Source organism: Sparus aurata, chromosome 13, assembly GCF_900880675.1.
Source record: "Sparus aurata chromosome 13, fSpaAur1.1, whole genome shotgun sequence".
Classification (NCBI taxonomy): Eukaryota; Metazoa; Chordata; class Actinopteri; order Spariformes; family Sparidae; genus Sparus; species Sparus aurata.
Window position 1 is genome coordinate 11052557 of NC_044199.1, and position 22553 is coordinate 11075109.

A 22553-nucleotide genomic window follows, 5' to 3' on the forward strand; every position below is an offset into this window, starting at 1 on the left:
AGTGGTTTAGTTACGGTCACATAAATCTATTTTTGCTGATAGTGCCATTTTTTACACACATTACATCGCCGGATGTAATGTGTGTAATGATCTAAGACCAATTTCTAGGCGTTCAAAATTGGGTGCTAAAAGTTCACGAGGTCTGAGTCTTCTGAGTGTCCTTTTTTGAATTGGTGTTTAAGGCTATGTTGCGTGGTGAGTGAAATTTGAAATAGGACCTGGTGTGAAATTGGGACTTGAGAATGCAGTGAGTGACCACTTTGTGGCCTGTTTGCTTTTACAAGAGCAAACAAAGCCAGAAATCATGAAGGGCTGCACGGTATAATGAATTGGTATTATAGCCTTTAAACTAATACCTCTCCTGGGATGCTTAATGTGTGGTTTTTTATTGAGATTGTTTCTGGTGTAGCGCTGTTTTGGAACTCCTTACAACTTACATTATCAAGTATAGTTTGACGCAAGGCTGTTTTATTTGAATGTATGTAGATTATGCATAGGTTCATTATGGTGTGTCCATCTCCTTTATTATGCTGAAGATGCATAAATGTTAAAAGAGTATGCAGACAACGTTCAGTGGAAAACAGAAACCGATAAAGCCTTCATCCAGTCTCCTTGATGTTACAAATGCTACTGACTCACATTTGTCTACAAATGCCAGACATTAATTAAGATTACCTCAGTAAGAAATAATTTGGTTTGAAACAAACACTTGTCGAAGAACCTGCCCTTTTTAATTAAATTCAAAGTAAGTACATGTTGTTCTCAAGTCGTTGGAGCAAGTGTTTAATGTTAAGAAATCCAACCAGCAGTTAGTTCCTGTCAGTAAGAAACCTTTCGTGGTGAGTGCTCATTAAAGCGAACAGAAGAGTACTCAAGGGTTTGTACACGGCTGAAATTGAGGCTACAATTTTGTCTGAAGTGTTTCTCTGTGCTTCTCCTAAGAGGTAAAACATATCAGTTGTAAAAAACAACACTTAGGCTTCAGGTGTTCAAACAAGCACAGAAAAACAAGGGTTCGTGGTCTACTATTAAAGGTAATTGTAGTTTTGCTTTACCTTGTATCATAATGACCACGCATTTTGTTTCCATCCGAGGACAGCAGTTTCTCTCTCTCGTCGCTGTCCGCACCTGCAATCTGAACTCGCTTTCCAAGAATATTCACTGTTAGATTTGACAAAGCTAAGATTTGCAAGTGTTTGCTAAGTGTTTTTATAGCTCAGATTTTTTACTATTCTCACACTGATGAGAAAACATAGCTGCTTTATATAATTAATCCACAATCCGAGGTGTCTGACAGGTTAGGAATTAATCATATCGCGTCATGAAGACTTGTCAAATTTAAAGACTGATGTGCAACTGGATTTAAGCACTAGACTTCATGGATTTTCTCAGGTATCTCAGCTTTTCCAGCTGGACTTCTATATGATGAATTAACATCTATAGGCCTCATTCATCTTGAGAAGGCAGGAATGTTTCTGAGTGCACGATAAAAGTTTCAGCAGACGCTATGCTTACATACTGTATGAGCAGGTGCATTCATTTTAATCTGCTTTGTATCTGTGGTTTTTAAAATTGACACTTCACATTAATCACTTACATTTTCATATTTTATATTGAAGCAAATTGCACAGTAAAAGTAAATACTACACATCCCATATACCTAGATGTTCATTGAAGCAAATCAGACAACACAGTCAAGCATCTCCATCTGTTCTCATACAAAGGAAAATCCTCATTAGGTAGCTAACTGAAATGTATTCATTCAAGTTAAAAAAAACCTTAGTATATGGTGACTCTTGTAAATAGTAAATATGGTAACTTCTGATCAACTCATCTATTGAAGTCTTCGATTAACAATGTATGTTAGCCCCACCCACTTCCGGTTAAAGCAATGCCCACCTCTGTATTAAACCCCGCCCCTTAAAATAGCGGGTATAAAGTTAATAAACTCACTCATTAGGAAATTAGAGCATGGATACCCAACCCAAAGCCAGGTAAAATTTAGAAGTGATATCTGGGTCAGGTTTATTCACTTGAAATTACATAAATGTTTATATGTATATGTGCATAGAACAATACCTTTTCACTGTCATCTACACTGTACACGTCTGCAATCAGGGTAAAAAGGCCAGCTGTAACCATGGTAACAACTGCATGATAAGGTAGCACATAGTGCTTCAGCTCTCATGAACTGCGTCGGGCCTATAGGCTCAGGCTGTATCACTCTCTCAGACTCAGCTGGGTCGGGACAGAAAAAAAATGCGGCCCGAGCCGCCTCACTCTGCTTGTAATTACTGTGCTGTCAGTGATGTTTGGCATCATGCGTTCATTGACCTGACAAGACAAGAAGCGCTGCTTTTGAATATCACATGTAGGCTAAACTGTAAATGTAAACTCTCGTCGTTGGTGTGCCGGTAATTTCAGGGCAAAGCTATGCCCTTATCTTCTGGTTGGCTTCAGTATTCGCAGTGAGTTGGATAATTAAAAATAAAGGATGCGACTGCGATGCTCAACTGGTGCCGTCAGTTTACATCTGCGAATGTAAAGCTTCATCATGCTTAGTAAATGAGGCTATTTAACTGTGATTTAAGAGGAGAGCCAACCTCTTTGATACATTTTTCTATGTCCCTCCCTCACTCGGGCTTCTCGCCGTCTACTGCATTATTTCTGAAAAATGTTAAGACGTAGTCTGTGCAGAGCAGCGGGGTGGAAATCGTGGTTGGACTGGCTGTGAGTTAGAGAGAGGGATTTCATCTTCACACTGAGAATGGCACTTTAAATACTAAAAATAAATAACGTTAGAATAGTTGTCCTTGAAGACGGCCGCATCGCCAACTGAACACCAGCTGCACAGACTAAGCCAGATTTAGTCGGATAAACATTGGAGCAAAACTGTTGTACTGATTCTGTAAATTCTACCTATTTGCAGCTCAAGAAAAGTTCCTCTTCAACACGTCTGACTTCTGTTTCTCTTTCTGTCTCTTTTCTCAGCTGGGACAACGTATATCTTCGGGAAGGGCGGGGCCCTCATCACATTCACCTGGGCCCCCAACGAGCGGCCGAGCACCCGAGCCGACCGCTTAGCCGTGGGTTTCAGCTCTCAGCAGAAGGACGCCATCTTGGTGCGAGTGGAGAGCACCCATGGGCTCGGAGATTATCTTCAGCTGCACATAGTAAGGATGGGAAGCTTTAAGAGTTTGGGGCTTTAGGCAGGCATGTCACAAAACAGTGAAAGACGTGATGGACCAAAAAAATAACGTTTAAGCAGAGATTAAAAATTTAAAAAAGGGAAGTGCTGATTACATATGTTTTCCCGTACATTTTTGTTCCATTCAGATTTATCAAAAAGACAGTTATGGGAGCGCATTCTCTGCAAAACAAGGCAAAAATTACCCCTGTAGTCGTTCTTGTTGTGCTTTTCAGTGTTTTACTCTGTGATGTGGACATAAAGACACATTAAATATTCATGATTCTAAATGCAGTGTCAGAAAAGGAACATACAAACGAGGCCAATGTGAGGAGGTGGGGGGGCGGGAGTTCACTGGAACAGTGGAAATCAGACCACTCTGTCTGTAAACACAAGATAACAAATGTATATATTATTTTCTACCATTGTCTACATAATGACAAAGGAGATCAGGCAGCCACATTTTAGTTATATTTTCCAGTGTTTCGGATTAAACAGTTGATAACTAGCTTTGTTTTTGGGCACAAAAGTAAATACATTCTAATAACCGTCATGTAAATGTTACAAACTTGGAATTGGGGAGAAGCAACCACAATGGTGTCTAAGTTTTATCCGAAATGAGGACAATATCTGCATTTCTCCTTCGATATGATGATGAAACTGTGTCACATGAGCACAAAAACACTTGCTGGTAGAATACTGATGCAACAATCCTGATGGAATGAAATGAAACACAACAAAAGCAAAAAAACAAAAAGCAGCATTGGTCGCAGCTTGTATGATTTACTGATTAATGACATCTGAGTCCAATTATTGAGATAACAGAGGAACAGATTAATTATGGCCACCCAAAGAAGATACAATGGAGCCGAAGCAGGTAAACTGAGAGATGTGTTCCGGTGATTAACACGTGCGTCTGCTGCTGGAGTCAAGTGACTCCTCGGCATCTGCCAGCGACTGTCTTTACAGGAGGGAAATCAGCCTTTCCTAGCATGTAGCCACAGGACAGATGTGCTATGATGAGGGCCAGAGGGGAGCTCTGTCAGACGTCTGCAAGCGGTGTAATAATTAAAATCACACCTGTTGTCAAAGCACAGGTCCAAAATCGCAACTGGAGCTCGTTCCTTATTAGCACACCCACCAACATGGCACAAGCGTGGCAGTTTTTTAGGCATATGGAAGGGAACACGCTTTATCTTTGATTTTGTCTGTTCGTGAATTTCCGTCATTTAATATTCATGAATTGTTTCCAATCCAACATCCTCCTCGTGTCAGAATTAGTATGACAACTGTCTGTGACACCCGAAATGGCATATGTCAGCATTCCCAAAACAGCGTGGCTGTTGCAGCCCACCAGCACCAGGCAGACCGGACCTTGGTTGTACGTTAGGTTGGTTGGGTTGAGTCAAGAAAACTACTCGGTGTTCCAGTACATTTTGGTTTACTGCATCAGTTAGTTTCAAAGAATTGAATCCAGTCATGGGAGCGGCGGTCCCTGACCTGACTTATAAATTCTCCTCACTTCCTAATTCGCAGCCATAATATTTACTACAGCCTCTGGAGCTGGAGGCCCAACCTGAAATTGTAAGAATGAGTCGTAATAAACTGCTTTCATAATCAACCTATTCGGTTGTTTTGCTGATGAGGCTGGGAAATGCTTGTTTTTTGTTTTTTTCTACATCAGTTGGTAGATTATGCGCCCCAAGTGTGCATGACTGAAGCAGCCCAGAATTCGAATCCAACCTGTGGTTCTTTTGCTGCTTGTCATCCCCTCTCTATCTCACTCCATTTCCTGTCATCGGTCATGTGTGTCGTGTGTGTGTGTGTGTGTGTGTGTGTGTGTGTGTCTGTGTCTGTATGAATGTATGTATGTATATCATTTGTGCAAATACAACACAACCATCTCCTCATTTTGCTCAAAAGCACATTGAATATTTAAAAATAATAACAATACAATTGTAATGTATCAGAATATTAACTCATATGCGCAAAACATACATTTAATGAATCAAAGGTTATCTCGCTGACTGCACAGTGTCTTCCAGTCCTATCCAATTACCACTGTGTTCACTATACAAAGCCGGCGTTTAATGAAAGTTAACTGCGGCCTTCAAAAGAGAGAAGCTACGGTATTAATGAAGTGGATACTCATATTCGGCAAGTGTTTTGAAACTCAAAGCTTAGACTTACCCGAATGTAACATTAACAAGAAATGTTTGTGTTTGTGCCTGCTTCGACTTTTCTCAGTTTCTAGACACGTTTTGGTACAAAACCCCTCCCCTGGATGTTTTTCAAACTGTCTAATTTAAATTGTATTTTAAATTGGAGAAGTGTGAAGCTGACCTTGCCAGCCTTGGAATGTTGCAATTGAATGCACTGTTGATGTTGATGTTGACGACTGCTGCCTGCATGCGTGCAAAGCCAGCTGAAAGGATGTTTTTTTCCAACACTGCCAAGTCCTTGCACCCTGACATATTGCTTACTTTGACACCTTATTACTGCTCGGCGGAGGCGAGTTCAGAGGGTGTCGAGGTTGCCTTTTTTTCGGTTTCTCAAACTAAGCTTCTTAATGTCACGCTTTTTGTTTCGCGGAGAACCGAGTTGTCATTTTCTTGTCGTTCTAGTTATGTATTTCATTAATTACGCGTTTTAATCACAAGAAATGTGCCCGTTTGCGTCGTCTGCTCGCCATTGAAGGAGCCGAAGACTGTAGGAAACTAGGTGAAGACAGAGAGAAGCTGGTCAAAATAACACTTGCCACAAGGGAGAGTTGAAAATAGGAAAGGAAACAAATGATACATTTTTCAGTGCTGCAGGGATTTGGGGGGCTTTCAGGTGCGCTGCTTTGGAACAGAATTCGCTCTCTAAAAAACTTCCTTGGATATCAAGCTTTCTATTCAACACAGTGTGAGTAAGGCAGTGGAAAGGTTGAAAATGTCTCCTTTAGAAATTACACTTGAAGAGTTATAATAAATGTGGGCCTGGTAGAACGGAACATTTTTGTTTCAAAATGCTCTTGATTAACAGACACGACCATCAGACCAACCGCTGATCCATCGTCTGATGTAGTTTTTAGAGCTGCACATGAAGCAGCTGGTCGTCTGTGCTTAAACCCCTTCATTAAAAACAATTGATTCTGAATCACAGTCAACCCCAGACACAAGAAAAACACACCCACTTGCACGAAACATTGCCGCGTTAAACAGCGGCCGCGAGCTCAACCGAAACCGCAGCGTTGGAGGATGGCCCATACACAAGCTTCAAAGACCGATTACTCAAACCATCACCGTATTCGCCAGAGAGTACATGAGAGGGGCTCCCACTTTCAAAGGGTCACGCTTTTAATGAGTGACTAGAAGATGAAACAAAAACAGAAGATCCGTTGTGCAAAATGACGACAATTAGAAAAAATGTTGAGGACGCTTCCAACTATAGGAGGACGAGCGGATGATGAAATGATACAGTAACCGGCTGAGGGGTCGGGGCGAGCCTGATTCCATAAGTAGATTTCTTATGCATTTTGATGTGCAGGCGCATCAATCGAGCGACAGCTGAACCAATTTCGCTCCCAAAATCATATTCCGAGCAGGAGAAAAAAAAAAAAAGTCTTGATAAATATTCTGCCTCGTTCTCTGTAGGAATGGGAAACACTTCACAGAAAAACTCATGAATGTGCATTTTTCAGGAGGGCACTTTCAAAGCCAGAGCTCAACCTGCCTGCTTGCCGCGCTCCTTCATTTCAATTTTATAATAGATAAGCCGCGATCAAATCTGAAGCTGTATGCCGCGGTTGCTAAATACTGCTAGAAAGGGGAATCTTCTCTTTGAAATTTTTTTTACCACAGTCGCAATGAATTTCACTGGATATTCTTTTTTCGACGGGTCTCATTTTTGAGGAAAATAGGTGGGCTTTGATCGTTCGGGAAAACGTGCAACAGTTCAAAGGAATTAGAAAAAAAAACGCAGACATTATATCGCGTGGAGCAGTTTGAAGTTGATTTATTTATTTTTATTGTTTATAATGATCTGTCATTTCCATCCAGCAAAAAAACAAAGGGATTGTTGGAGGGGAATTAGATTAAAAAGGGCGTTTTACGATTGTTTTTTTTATTATTATTTACTAGCTTCCTTTTAGTTTTAGCCAAACACTTCTATCACTATGCCGAGTACGGTGAAGATTTATCATCCCTGTGGGAGGGAAAAAAGAAAGAGGAGTCTCTCAATTCCCAGCCCTGTGGACATAAACTCCCCTCTGGCTCTGAGGAGAAGGCTTCAGTAACCTCATCCAGCTCAGAGAAAAGACAGCCAGACGGACATTAACTGAGATCTACGTCTTCTTCTGTCCACCCCGCGCTACGTTTATATCAGGCGGCAGTTGTCATTGCCTTAGTCTCTCAGGTTTTTTCCTTTTTCATCTCATCAAAGATAAATCATCATAACAACACGTCGTTATAATATCGGTCCTTCTCCTCTAATATGAATTAGAGGAGGCTGCGGTGAATACTCTGGGGAAATTGTTTGATTTGATGTCAAAACAGCTAGGTGGGAGAATTTTCGTGAAGATATGCCTGACTAGTTTTATACCCAAACACATGGGCATCAAGTGCATAAGAGAAAAGTGTTTACTAAAACTGGGTGGCAGTAGTGTTTCTTTGCCAGCTGTCTAAAGGTTGCTTAGGGGCTCTTTTTGTGATCCTGCTCCAAGAGTGAAATAGAAGTAAATCCTTTGTTTTAAGCTATATGAAGCCAACCCGCAGACCGTTCAAGAAACTGTTTTCCGGAAGACAACAGAGTGCTGAAATTTACCCGAGGCCGTACCACCCCGCAGTTGTGCGTGTGACATATTAACAAGGTGATAATTTAAACACACCTTTGCATGATAAAATGCAACTCCGGGGTTCTTTTACAACAAGGTAAAACACCTTGCCAATTAACGGGGCGGGGGGGCCATTGCACTCTATTTTTGACTTGTGAGAATTCGATTACCAGTTGTCGTTCAAGTGTCGTAAATCTGTCATGATTACAGAATTCGAGAAGATAGCGAGACTCTGTTTGGAGTTCCTTCATAGAAAATAAGCTGAAAGTTGACTTCTCAAACTTCAAATTTTATTATAAAACCGAGGTTCAAGGATCTCCGAGGACATTTAACACTTCTGTACTTAACACCAACTGTGTCGGCATGAATATTTATTTCATATTCGAAAGGTTTCGAGAGGGATTTTAAATATGATTAAGGGGAGAGAGGAAAGCTGTGGGACAGGTTTTACATTACACAATAGCAGCCTCCATCAAGGCAAGAAAAGAAGTATTTTCCGTCGACATATTCAAATACCCGGTCTAAGTCGGTAATGCAATATTGAAATAATGATGGAGGGAGAACAATCAGTTCTATAAATGGCACACGAAGCCAGGTGAAGCTGTGTCTGACAACATGTGTCGAGAGATGAGCTCGGGCCGGGCATATGAAATTGTTTTTGTGACATGAGATTGTATATCGTCTTAGATTTTGGATATTGTAACATGATGTTACTTAAATAGTCTCTTTTGCTGCTTTTAAGGCCACACTTTGATTAAGTGATGTCATTTTCTGAACTCACCAAACTGTGGTACTTGTTCTAATATAGGCTTTTTTTCTCACTTTATCCACCTGCTGTTAATGATTATATATCAAAACTGAATTGCAATGACATTTTGTGAAAGTACCAATAATCAGCCCTGCGATATTGGTGAAATCTAGATCTGGAGGTATTTGGTCCAGAATATCGTGATATCTGACTTCGTTGCACAGACCTAGTATAGTCTGAAGGGCTTTTGAGGAGATTTCAAAATAATAATAGCAATATTATCTTAAGGCCGTTTCGCGCAGCCCTAGAATAAGCTGTGAAAGTCGGTTCCGGCGGTCAAACCACGGAAACCATATTAAATGGAAGAACCCACTGAGGAGGATATTTATAATATGTCTATAAGGCCTCAGTAAATATTGTGCACACAGTGTACCATGCAGGACCAGAAGTCTGCAGCATTTCATTTCAATAAAACATTACACGGGCCAATTTCACTGTTTACGTCCCCTCTCTGGTTGACGACGTGATGTCGTGCTGCCAGCTGCTGGAGTCGAGGTTGTTTGAACCAAAACGTGCCGAATCTTAGAGGACAAATAATGTTGCTTGTATTTTCAATTTAGTTACAAAGGTTGCCACGCTAAGTTTGTAGAAAGTCAGCAAAGCACTCTGTGTCTCTTATAACCACATTAGCACTCTGACCTTGTATTGCATTTAGACAGACTGCAATGTGCAAAGGCCAAACAGGCACAGAGACCCCACACGGTTTGTTTCCAATGTTTCTTATTAGTGGCACCCAAAGGCTGGCTTAGGAGGCAGATTTGATCTTTGAGGAAGGTTGGCAGGAGTAGGCAGAGGCCGCTGACAGGGAGGGAAGTTGGTCAACCAAAAGAGAAGCAGCAGGATTCTGTCAAGAGTGATCCACATCAGGAAACCTGAGCGGGCTGCCGGGGGTGGGATGGTGCTGAACCCTAAAGAAACATACTGTCTGCGTCATAAAAGATATGCGCTGCATTTCAAATTGCATGCTTTTTCTTTTTACTATTCAAACTGCACATTCATATAACAATCTTGTCCAACGTAATTGCAATTCACCATATTTTTTCCAATAATAATACAAAAATTACACTAAAACATACTGGAGTCACTTGAAACAAATATTTTTATTGCATCACAGGTAGGATTTTTTCAAAATATATTAGGAAACCAATATATGACTGCTCACTGGCGAACTGGACAGCTTTTTCAGGATGTTCATGGTTATCTCGATTCACAGATAATGAAATTTCACCACCAATTGTTTTATCGATCCATCGCTAACTAGGACATACTTTCTCTGGCCTACTAAATAGTTTTATAGCATGGGTACTTAAACACAGACATGCCTTTTTTATGTCTTGAACAAGGTTTTTGGCTTGACAACCCCTGAGTTGTAGGGAAGCGTTATAGTCTGGACACTTTGAGTGGATAGGATATGAAATATTTCCAATTAAATACTTTACTTTAATGTCCGACATTCATTTTCTGCTTCTCACCTGCAGGATCAAGGAAAAATCGGTGTCATCTTCAATGTGGGGACGGATGACATCACCATCGATGAGCCTGCCGTCATAGTAAATGACGGCAAGTACCATGTTGTACGCTTCACGCGCAGTGGTGGCAATGCCACTCTTCAGGTGGACAACCATCCAGTCATTGAGCGTTATCCACCAGGTAAGACTTGCCGGGACGAACCATGTGGTTATGTGATACATAGACAGAACGCATGGAGAGAGAGAAGGATCGCATGTCTGCCTATCAAACATAAATCTTCGATGCAGCAGTTGTGAAATGTACTGTTAGCTTCAACAGATTGGCAATTTGCCCAGTGTCGCCTTTTAATTCAACTCTCCCGTCTAGTTACTTCATCGCTCTGTCAGCTATGTATTAAGTTGCCACACACACTGAACTGAACATGCCATATCGGCTGAACAACATAATAATCTGGAATTGATGCATTTGCCTCAAGCTGCCTTGCTAAGTACACGTAGCAATGAACGAGTTTTCATCGGCAGGTGTCGTTTTTGCAGCCAGTTTGGCAGACAGGTGCGAAAGGATGCAGCAGATGAGACACAGATCCTAATTTACTGTAAATTAAAGCAGCATTTTATCCTCATCTTTCCTTTTGAATTGGCTTTTTCATAAAAGTATATTTATGATAGGCATATGTGGATCAGGCAGGATTTCCTAGACATTTCCAGAAGATGCTCAAAATAAATATGAGCCTTAATATGCTATTTTTCTATTTGTTGTTGATATACTGAACTCTGGTCTAATGAGATGTTGTTTACTAAGCAGGGTAAATATGCTCTTTTTATTCAGCTGATAGATTCCTGTTGACATTAACAATTTTGCAGTGAACGCGCTTAAATTTACATCCATCTGTCCACAGACATCACGGGAAGGTGACCTTTCCGTGATGTCTGTTTTACATAAAAAAGATTGATGGATTTGAATGAATTCACACTGTAAACTGTCAGTTAAAGGGCTTAGCTCGATAATGACTGAGCCAGACGTGTGTTTTACATTTCAGTGTTATAATAGGTTTGGTGTCCAGGTAACAGCCGGGTGCTGTCACATAACATGCTGTACATTAACATAAACATAATGATGAATTTAGCTGCTTGGTGTGTGCTTTAGGTCAACATGTCCTTAGCTGCATATACATTTATCCTTTCCATAATTGGAAATGATCTTGATGGATTTTAGTCTTTAAGATACATTCATGGCACTGCATAATAAATGTCAAGTAGATTACGACAAGCAAAGTTAACAAACCAACATAAAGAATCTACAGATACACCTTGGCAAAAAAGGACAGAGGTTTTCACCATCCAAAAAGCGCATCAACCTGTGCACACACATACTCGAAATACACGTAGACCAAAAAATAATTTGATCACGACCGGCTGTGCTTTAACCTGTTCTGAACCAATCAACCAATTAACCTTATTTAGAACAGGTGCACCACCTGGCGTAGTGGGAGCCAACTGAGTCCCCTCGCTGCCTCCAGCTGGTGCTCAAAGCACGCACACACACACACACTCACACACACACATACATGCACACACCTGCCATGGCTGCACATAAATCAAAACTGTATAATGGTGACAGCCATTTGTGTTGTGTGTATTCTCTGTCAGCTCCCATTCAGTTATAAGTTGTTTTTAAAATATTGCTAACGGTGAATAACTAAAGCGCATAATAGCACCATTTATAAACAAGGGTAAAGGGAGTGTACATTACACAGGTGACACTTAAAGGAGACATATTATGCTCATTTTCAGGTTCATCATTTTTATTTCAGTTTACTGCTGGAACAGGTTTGCGTGCTTTAGTGCTCAAAAAACGGTCGCCCCTCCCGAATACTCAGGCTGCTCCGATTGGTCAGCTCACACATGCCTGACCCAACACAGCTAACAAAAAACAGAGCAGCTGTGCTAAATCAAATCTTACGTGCCAAACTAGCTGCTAGACACAAATTAAGTACAATAAATTACGTTTGACTTCGAAGAGGCGTTTCGGGAGCAGTGTTTTCTGTGGGAGAGAGGAGCTTCGAACGGTGCGGACTTTGGTCTTTTGAACTTCCAAGATCTTTTTACATGCACAAGAACCGATATAAAACACAGGCGGGGAGGAAATTAAAAAACTATAAAAGCAAAATTGATCTTTCTGGCCTTAAATAGATGTCGAACAACACAAGTGAGGCAGCAGCCCCTACACAAGGGCACTACCTGCAGCTCTCCCAAAGCTTAATGAATGTGCAGCCTCACTTATTTTTTTTAAACCGGCTCTATATTAAAGCTTACAGTCAAACATAGTCTAGGTAAGCTTCACTATAACTGTCACACACTGTCATGTACTCTGCCTCCTTTTCCATGTTGCGCTATAATCCTAATCCTTTTTTATCCATTCATTACTGTCCTATGTCCAACAACACTTTATATACATTTTTATCCATAATATGCAGGTTAAACACATTTTCAGATAACCTGCTCTTTATAAACTCAATATACAAACAAGGTACCCAACATATAATGAATCATTTCAACAAGAATTTAGAAGCTTGAGAGTCAGGACTTTAGAAACCGTGTTGCTGGTGACTGAAAGAAACTCTTCAATGCTACAGACGTACAAAACTGAATGAAAACAATTCGCGACACTTGACATTCACCGGGCTCTCCCACTGTCCATTGTCATACTGTTGAAGTTTGTATCATACAGTATGTTTCACGCTGCAGTTTTCATTCGATTAGTTGTATTCTCCTGTGTTTGCACGAGTTCAATAGAGAGCTGAAGTCCTGCCCCACCCAAGGGCAGCTTCTGTTCTGTTCTGTTAGCCCACGGAATTACTAAAGCGCTTCAACCACTTCTGGGCTTGTTAATAAAGTTTGAAATCCTTGAAAGACATAATCAACAATGCTGTTTTTTAAGCTCCTGTGAGTTTTTTGACAAGCCGTCTCATGGGAGCTGTAGTTTAAATCATGGAGTTTATTATTAAAATACGTTGTGGAACAGAAGTGGGGTGAGACTTTGGCACTCTATCACTGATATGTCTTTCTGCTGTATGTTTACATGAATTAACCTCTTTTTATACAGTACATAAAATTATTTTCCATTTTACTGTAATTGCTGTTTACCTAAGATTATGTTTTTCTTTAAAAAAAAAAAAAAAAAAGCTAAATAACTAACACTAACTAGAGTAGCATTATAAATAGCCTAAACATAACTCTAATTAGCATTAACACTGTGACTCGTAATAACTAGACGACACTAAGTAACGCACAAGTTTCTTTTAACTCACAGCTGGGTTAAAATTGATAACTTGTTAAACCTGTTAGCCATTATAACACTGTTTCTAACCATGTGATCTTTCAGCTTGCAGACTTTAACCTTTAATCTGTCTCTCCAAATTCTTTGAAGGACACTATGATAATGAACGACTGGCTATTGCTAGACAAAGAATCCCATACAGACTTGGTCGGGTAGTTGACGAGTGGCTACTCGATAAAGGTAAAAATTAATTGATTAATTAACATAATCCTTGAAATAACTACTAAATAACCTTTCCCCATGAGAGGTGCAGTGCCAGAAGACAAGGGTGACAAGGATCTACTTACCCAGACGCGTATCTCCATTTTTAATTGGACTTTCTATTGGCTGACGACCACACTATAGCTTCAAGTGGAATTCAAAATAAGTCATATAAGCAAAATGGGATAAAGCATACTTGCCATTTATTCTTTGTCATCCTTACACCTTGTGGAAAGGCTGCACCTTAACGAACATTTTAAACCAATTAACTAAAAACACATAACCCTTGTCTAACCCTCTATCGTCCCCCTTAACCATTGTGTGTAATTAGCTACTGTGTGTAACTATTCTAAGTAAAAACCATTAAAATGCTGTGTAACACCAGTGAAACTAACATTCTTAAACTGAGCATTTTTAATTGATCACACCAGAACAACTCCTTCTCCCCTTCTGGTTTCCTTTGATCTTGTATTGCTTTGCCTTGTACTACATTGTCCACGTCAGACTCTCAAGCCTGAAGTTTGTTTTTGCTGCGACAAAACAACCCTGACAGGCTGTTAAAGTAGATCACTGTTTGCAGCCATTAACTTTGCTAATAAGTATTCTCTTGAGATGGGCCCATTACTGCAGTCCTCCTCCTCTGATGTAACAAGGCTTATCAGTGAAGCTGCTGACAATGGTGCCGTTAGATATCGTTGCCCCTTTCAGGAGGTGAAACAATTGGACCAGAGGGATCCAAGAGCAGAGCACGTTTTCGATGGCCCGATGGCTCATGAAGACAGTGGACGGGAGTGGATGTTTTACTGTCATTTAGCTTTACACAGTCGGAAGTTTAGTGAGACATTTTAATTACTGGCCCATCTCTGTGGGAAAGAAAAAAAAAAGAAGAAGACATAAGATATGCATCTTTGCACCATCTGTTCTGGAGTTGAGAGATAAATAAACCCTTTGTTCCCTGCAGACAGTTTGCTAAATCAGTAATATTTAAATTGCTATCTCTGTCCAATCGAAACATTTAAATAGGCATTTAAATGTAGACTTTAAGCCTCTTCTCATGGTTGTAACCTGCATGTGTAAAGTCTAAACTATAAACTTGCTGCTAATTAACCTTCCCCCTTTTAAAGTTAACATATAAATCAAGTTCTAAATAAATGAAAAACCATTATTGTTCACTAAAACCCACCTCGTTCAAATGCTGTCCCTGTGCAAGCTCTCCCATGTGACTTCTCTATGTCTGCTCCGCCTGTTCTCCCCCTTTTTCCACCTCCTTCTGTCTGTATGTCTCTGTCTGACTTTAGGGAGACAGTTGACCATCTTTAACAGCCAGGCAGCCATTAAAATTGGTGGCCACGACAAAGGTCGGCCCTTCCAGGGTCAGATTTCAGGGCTCTACTACAACGGCCTCCAGGTGCTCAAGCTGGCGGCAGAAAACGATCCCAGCGTACAGGTGGAGGGGAACCTGCGTCTGGTCGGGGACTCACTCTCCGTGGTGACCACCGACACCACCTCCGCCACCCCACTGGCTGTGTCCGACATGTCCACCACAATCATGGAAACTACCACCACTATGGCAACCACCACCACCCGCAGGCAGCGTTCTCCCAGCTTGAGAGAGAGCATCTCAAAGGTCAGAGAGAGTATCAAGGAACGAGAGCTGGATCCTAATTTATCATTAGCTGGAAGTTAATTGGTTTATAACTTGAGATGATGAAGTTAAATAGTGCAGGAACACGTGAGGGGCTGACGGAGTGGCTGTGACACCATTCACCCTATTACAAGACACTGTACAAAGTTTTGAAGCTATTATTTTAAGGTAAAGTAATTACACAATGTTTCTTTAAGCAGGTTTGTGGAGATGAGATGCTTTTCATTTTTTGCAGTATTTAATGCACATTCCTGAGAATGTAATATTTGTTAACTCTCTGTTTTTCATTGAATATTAAAAATGGCTCTGTACATTCTGTAGACCCAAATATCACAAATAATGGCTAAAAATGATTAGATGATAAGTCGAATGCCTGTTAGTGTTAAAAAGTAAAGACGAAGAAGGGAATTAAGAAGTACAATCGATATCTTTTTCATATAAACACATCCAACTGTTTATGTCATGAATCATTTGGCCCTGCCGTTAAATTGAAAGCAGTCCGATACAGTTTAACGGTACGTAGCAGAATGAAACTGGGAGAGATGATTGCATAAATAGAATCGAAATAAATCAAGAGAATTAGTCAACACATTTGACAATCAAAATAAATGAAATATATACACTGTACGGCAGTATGGGCTTAAATTTAAATAATTTGTAAACCTTATAGAGAACATTAACACACAGAAAATAATATGACTCCATAGTAGTGATGGTAGTCTGATATTAACAAAAGATATGTGATAAAGAACATGAATAATTACTAAAGGTATTTCATTTACGGTGTGTTATTTGCACTTTGGTGTTAAACGTGTACTAACAGATGTTACTGTGTCTTCCAGTGCGAATGAAAGAACACAATCACATTACCAAGGGCAGTCAGAAATTACATGCCAGCCCTCGGTTCGTCTCCAACTTTGAAAAAAAGGAGCCCCAGTCCATTTAATGAAACCGAAAACGTTTTATTTGAAAGTTAAATAATAAAAGATCTGCTTCTTTTTTCTAAAATGTATAGTAATTCATGTTTGAAGAGCTCAGCATGTCAGAGGAAGCTGAACTCGGATGTCTTCATATATGTATTGGTAATCATGATGAAAGTTACCATTAAACTTTGAAATTAAACCACACCAAATAAACTTTGCGGCAACAATTCATATGACACACCAAGATGTATCATTACTGGAGGAGAATTCTTACACAGTGATATCATTAAGTCATTTTGAGAATCAATTGCCATGTTAAATCCATCAAACACTGCATGTATTCTCACAGATTTGATCCCACAGTTCCGATTTTGAATTCATCACGTGAGCCATTTTATTTCCAAGCGTACAAAACGACATTCACGCTTTAATATTATTTTTGATCAAGTGCAGCTATGCAAAAAAAAAAAGACTTTCTATTGAGTAAATTCGAGGAACAGATTTTCACACTTTGAGCCGTCACAATACTGCATCCAGACTGGTGAAACATCACCCACCAACCAACCATTTCAAATGAGTTGATTTCTGTCCAAATCGCTGCGAACCTGCCAATTTGGACGGATTTCAGTGGTTGTTCTTGGAGTCCTGAGGTTTCAAAGACAAATCCCCCTGCCTCTCCTAATAAGAATACACAGTGCATTTTTCATTACATTTCTCAAGTTCAGTTTGTCCTCAAATTGCCCTCGCTGTATTTTTCAATTTGTCAAACTAATCCATTAGTGAACTATCGTTTCCCCGCTCCGCTCAGGTAGTCCATTATGCACCCTAAAATCCAATTTAAACATGCTGAAGCCCCGATTTAGTCAGTCGTATTTAAACTTTTGTAATAATTAGATAAAGGAATGGAACGGGGAGCGAATATATAGAATCAACTGAAAACATGTATGACATTTATCCCACAGAGAATTTTACTCCCCACCGGTAGTAGCACTTTGTTTAAGAACACATGAAGTCAGCCAGAGGGGTGAAAGATAAAAAGCAGCTGCATTTGGGCACATTTTGGATTTGTAGTGTTGCCCCGTGTAGTGTTGCTCCGAGCAAAAGCACTAAAGTGGTACAGAGCTTCATTTTTTTGTCTTCAAATAGGACAGACAGCCAGCAAACAGAATCATAAAACAAAGTGAGCACAGATCTAGACAATGAGAACATGTTGACGGGAAATAAATTTAAAAAAAATCTCCATTTCTTTTCAGCCACAGAACTCTGATGATATTTTGGTGGCATCGGCCGAGTGTCCAAGTGATGACGAGGACCTGGAAGAGTGTGAGCCAGGAACAGGTGGGTCAACCATGGTGAACAAAGACAGGAGTGCAGCTCCTTATTCAGCTCCGAGCACAGTCCTAATGCGCTGACGTCGGGCGGGTGTCATTAGTGTCACATTTTTCAGCTCAACTGTTTTGTGTTTCTGCAGCTATCATACGCTAATTTATTCAGGGGCTCTGTCAACCAGCTGTCCTCATTTGGGAGACTCGGCTAGCATCAATTCACCCTGTACGTTAGCTTTTAAGTCATAACTCACCAAATTGGTTGGAAGAAAATCTTTATGGAAGTGCACTGCAGTCATTTAGAGCGGCTGACTGTGGACAGAAGATGAGGCTGAGACAGAAACAAGCCGTGGAATTTAAGAAGGAGGCTGGCCTTATTACGGGCGCCTCAATTATTAATATGACCTTATCAGAATTGTTTGTTGTTGACTGGCCCACAAAGTGTGACTCAAATAATGATGAAACAGAAGCTGGTGGCCATAAATAACCAAACTCTGCAATATTCCTCAACAACCAGAAGACAGTCCTTTTGCTCATTTCATTTAACATTTATATAACCGGGAAAATGTCGCATTGGCACTCTGACGTCACAGTCTGATCAAAGCAAAATGTCAATACATGCTGTGATCACTCATACGCAAATATATCATTTATTTACAGTTAAAGATAAAGATAACTACTCCAAATAGTGATTAAAGGTCCCATATTATACTCATTTCAATTCAATTCATACTTCTATTTTGGGTGTCTACTTGAAAATAATAACATTTTCAAAAGTGCAATTTGTAACAATTTTCCTTTAAAACATAAAAAAAAAAATTTACTAACATTAAAAGACATCTATGTATGGTGTTGCAGAGACATCTCCTTAAGTTGGTATGCTAACCCACTAGCGGCAGCAACAAGTGCTAGTAGCGGCGTTAACATGAACACTTCCCCACTGCTCTGAGCTCCAAACCTGGGCATACTGAGTAGGCTAATAGGACAACTAGCTATACTGCTGAACTAACTAGCTAACGGCAACTGCAGTTAGCATGCGTTAGTGATATCTCTGGTGATAAGCTGAAATTAGTGTCCAGTTCTTTCATACTGCACCTTTAATGAACAACACATTATTGTTTTTCATACTGTCCACTGCTGCAGCAGCTCTATTCACCCTCTGTCTGCATGTTCGGTTTAGTGCCTGTCTCTTTAAGGCAACCCTCCTGAAATGCCCAATCTGCTTTGATTGGTCAGCTCTCATAGGCTTGAGCAAGCACCGCCCACCATGCATTCACATCAGCTCTGCTGGTGGTTTTGCAACCACCAGCATTGTCGGACGGCATTGACTGTATCGTTGTGACGTCACAACCTTACTGATGGCTAGTTTGAAGCCTCCATTTCTGAATATGTGCATTTTGATACTTCAGTTATATTTATGTAGCATTTGGAATCAAATGAGACAAAAAAGCAATCTCACTCTCCACAATATGGGACCTTTAATTTAGCATGTTAGCGTGCTGCCATTTTGCTAATTGATATTAAGCACAGACAGCACAGGTGTTGGTCAATAAGGGCTGTGTGCATTTCTCAGTATATTGTGTGTTTTTCACAATAAAACAGTACAATTCAGTATACAGCAACTACACCAGGTTAGCTTTGTAATGAAATAAAAAGACACAGAAATCTCACTTTTCACGGGCCTTGAAATAAATCCAGAACACGCTGTTTACTTGTTTATTCAGCAAGCCATAATAATAATTCCACATGTGATTCCTACATTAAATAACCTGTCTGTGATTTCTCCTGTCATTCCTCAACCCCTGCCTACAGATGTGTACTCATTCGATTACCTGTTCTTTTGTTTGTCATGTGCTCTGTTTGTTATATGCTCTTTGTTCAGCTGCCGCCTTTCATGGGTCGCCTTGTATGTTTGTGTCTACATGTGAGCTTTTTAATGTTCTTGCCATATTGCATAAGATTTTTATAATATTATTAACGCTCTTAATCTTGCACGCCTACACATTGGCTCCATGTGAGAATCGAGAGCTGCAAACATCATTTGAGAACCACGTCATGGCGTTTTTAATTTGTTTTTTTGCCAAACGTTGATGTAAATACCTTTTTGTGTTATAGATCAGTATAATCTGGGATCTCTATAAATGATATCACTGATAAGCCAGCTAATATTAGTCTAATTCCTCAGTAATATTCGTCATAATGAACAGATTGTGCCTCTACTTTAAATGAGCTCATATTAAAACTAGAAATCATATTGTCATGCTGTTCTAACTTAGGATCCCCTACCTTTTCTGTTTCCTTTCTAGGAGGTGAATTAGTGTTGCCTATTATAACAGTGGATTCCCTTGAGCCCCCATCCATCGCCACCCGTTACCCCGTCATCCCTCCTCCCCCGACCCTCCTATCCCCTCTTGAGACCACCAAAGAGTCCCTGATACTCCCTCCTCACCCTTCCTGCCCCCCGGACCAGGAGGACTGTGGTGACCCTGTGGAGGTCTCGGCCTTCGGCTCTGGGGAGATGACGGAATCAGATGACGAGGACTTTTACAAAAATAACTCCCCCATGGTCACTGACAGGACAGTCCTTCCTCCACCTCCCACCGCTGGTGATGGTGGAGTCCAGAAACCCCGCCCCTTACCTCCTTATGTTCCCACCACCAACCCTGACAAGCTCCACATCCCCGCAGGCAAAATGAACACCCGCGACCAGGTGCTTCTGCCCCCTGCTCCTCCATCTTCCCGAAACACACCAGGACTAACTTACCCCCCCAATTTTCCCCATGTGCCCACAGCCAACCCCACAGCCTCCGATGAAAAGAGCCAACCCGGTGCCGTGGAGGTGATCAGGGAGTCCAGTAGCACCACGGGGATGGTGGTTGGTATCGTGGCTGCTGCTGCTCTCTGCATTCTTATCCTCCTCTATGCCATGTACAAGTACCGCAACCGGGACGAGGGCTCCTACCAGACAGACCAGAGCCACAATTTTGCCAACAATTCCACAGTGGAGGGCAACGGAGCAGTGGTCAAAGACAAAAGCACAGCAACGGCCTCTGTGGCCAAGGCAATCACAAAGGGCAAAAAGAACAAAGACAAAGAATATTACGTCTGAGAACGGAGAAGGCGAGTGTGGACTGAGACAAGAGGATGAGAGCTTTCTTTCCGCTCCCCATGTTTCGTCATGTCGACCAACAGAGAAATCTCACAGGCCACATAAACACAACTGCACAAAGCAATCGTGTCTTGCTTTTCAACAGTTACATTTCTCTCAAAAGTCGAGGTTGCCCAGCTCGTATTAGTGATAAAAAAAAAAAAAAACATCAACGGCACAAGAATCTGACTCATCCTCTGTGTCACGACGTGCACTCATTCTGCATACACTGAGTTTTTCATTTTTTTAATGTTTCAAACGAGCTAGGACGAGGCTTATCTCACTTTGGCTTTGTATATAGCATGGTACAGTGAAGAAAGTGCTGAGAACATCCGGACAGATTTGCCTAAATGTTTTCTTTGTACTCCTTTGTAATGCTCTATCTCAAGTCTCAATGTCCCCATTATAATATATGAGGCAGAACCGGGCCAGTTATTGAATTTTTATGGTAGATGAGCACAGAGCGCCCCAGTAATTCTAAAAGAGAAAAGCTTTTATTCGGATTAGACATCGTCTCTGCAGCCTCCATGTTATGTTGTGTGGTTTTCAGTCACTCTGCCTCTGTCCACAGGAGAAGGCGTTATGTTGCTGGTGCAGTATCATAAATGAAGCATGATGTTTAGCAGCATTTTAAAGGGATTGTGAAATCACTCAACACACTCCGGCCAGTGAACCCTTACAGTATGATGGATCAGAAGCATTATTAATGTGGGATATCGCGGTCAAATTGCCATGCCATTCCAAGTGGGGATAATTGTGAACAAGTCAGTCTACACCAGTGAAGGTATTTCTCTGTAAACATTGCTTGTATGTACATATAGAGGTTAGCAGATCGAAAAGGCTTTGTGTACGCCGGGGGAATAGGTATGAAGAAGAATATACGGCCCGACACAGCTTTCACGACGACACCAGAACTGCTGGAGCTCCCGAACATTACAGGAATTTTTGTGGGGAACGCAGAAACACATTTTGAAGAAGTTTGTCTTCTCGGAAAGGGAGAACTGACCCGCCTCACCAGAGGCCGGCTCTTTCTTGTTCTGCTCCTCTCTCAAAACTGTCATGGGATAATTCAAAGGCACACAGAAAATGTAAACATATCTTTAAGACATAGATATTCCTTGTAAAGCAGCCAAACATGTATTGTTTTTTTTTTCTATCAGTTACTAAAAGACTACTCAATGAGATGAATAATTGAAGGTTTGTGAATTGTATTGATATTTCTCTGATATTTCGATGTATCTTGTTACCACTCCTCTTAACACACACATTTTAGATTGCCTTTTACTTCAGTCCAGAACAAAAAGCACACTTTCCTCCGATAGCTGCAAATACGTTTCTTTGCATTATTTACCGTTTCGGATTATGCAGAGAAAAACACAAGGACGGAACAGACAAAATTGTTTTGTTTTGTTGCATTGTGCATTTTATATGTGCTGAATCTGTTACTCGATGGATCTGATAATATAAAGCCATTTTTCTGTGTTGAGTTATGTCTACATTTACTTATTCATGCTCTGTGATTTCTTGTTCTTTTTTTATGAAAGTGCCATTTGAACATGAGCTGCTCAGCGCTCAGAAAATATTCCATTCCTCACTCATTGCTATTGTATAGTGTTCATGTGAAATGGATCTTAATATGTGTACAGAACGTGGATGAAGATGAAAATACACTTGATTATATACTTTGTACA

At 40.6% G+C, this 22553-nt stretch overlaps 1 protein-coding gene across 7 annotated transcripts in view; it reads left to right on the plus strand.

Annotated features, from left to right (window-relative positions):
* Positions 1 to 22553, plus strand: part of LOC115593678 (neurexin-1-beta-like) — a 143191-nt gene extending 120638 nt beyond the window's left edge. For 5 of the 7 annotated variants that reach the window (XM_030437273.1, XM_030437271.1, XM_030437274.1 and 2 more), the window contains 6 exons: positions 2992 to 3173; positions 10290 to 10461; positions 13711 to 13800; positions 15120 to 15448; positions 17643 to 17727; positions 20021 to 22553. In XM_030437273.1, the coding sequence (XP_030293133.1) occupies positions 2992 to 3173; positions 10290 to 10461; positions 13711 to 13800; positions 15120 to 15448; positions 17643 to 17727; positions 20021 to 20823 (1661 nt within the window). In that variant the 3' untranslated portion in view covers positions 20824 to 22553. The remainder of the gene's footprint in view (positions 1 to 2991; positions 3174 to 10289; positions 10462 to 13710; positions 13801 to 15119; positions 15449 to 17642; positions 17728 to 20020) is intronic. The other 2 variants (XM_030437275.1, XM_030437276.1) reach the window with 1 other exon arrangement.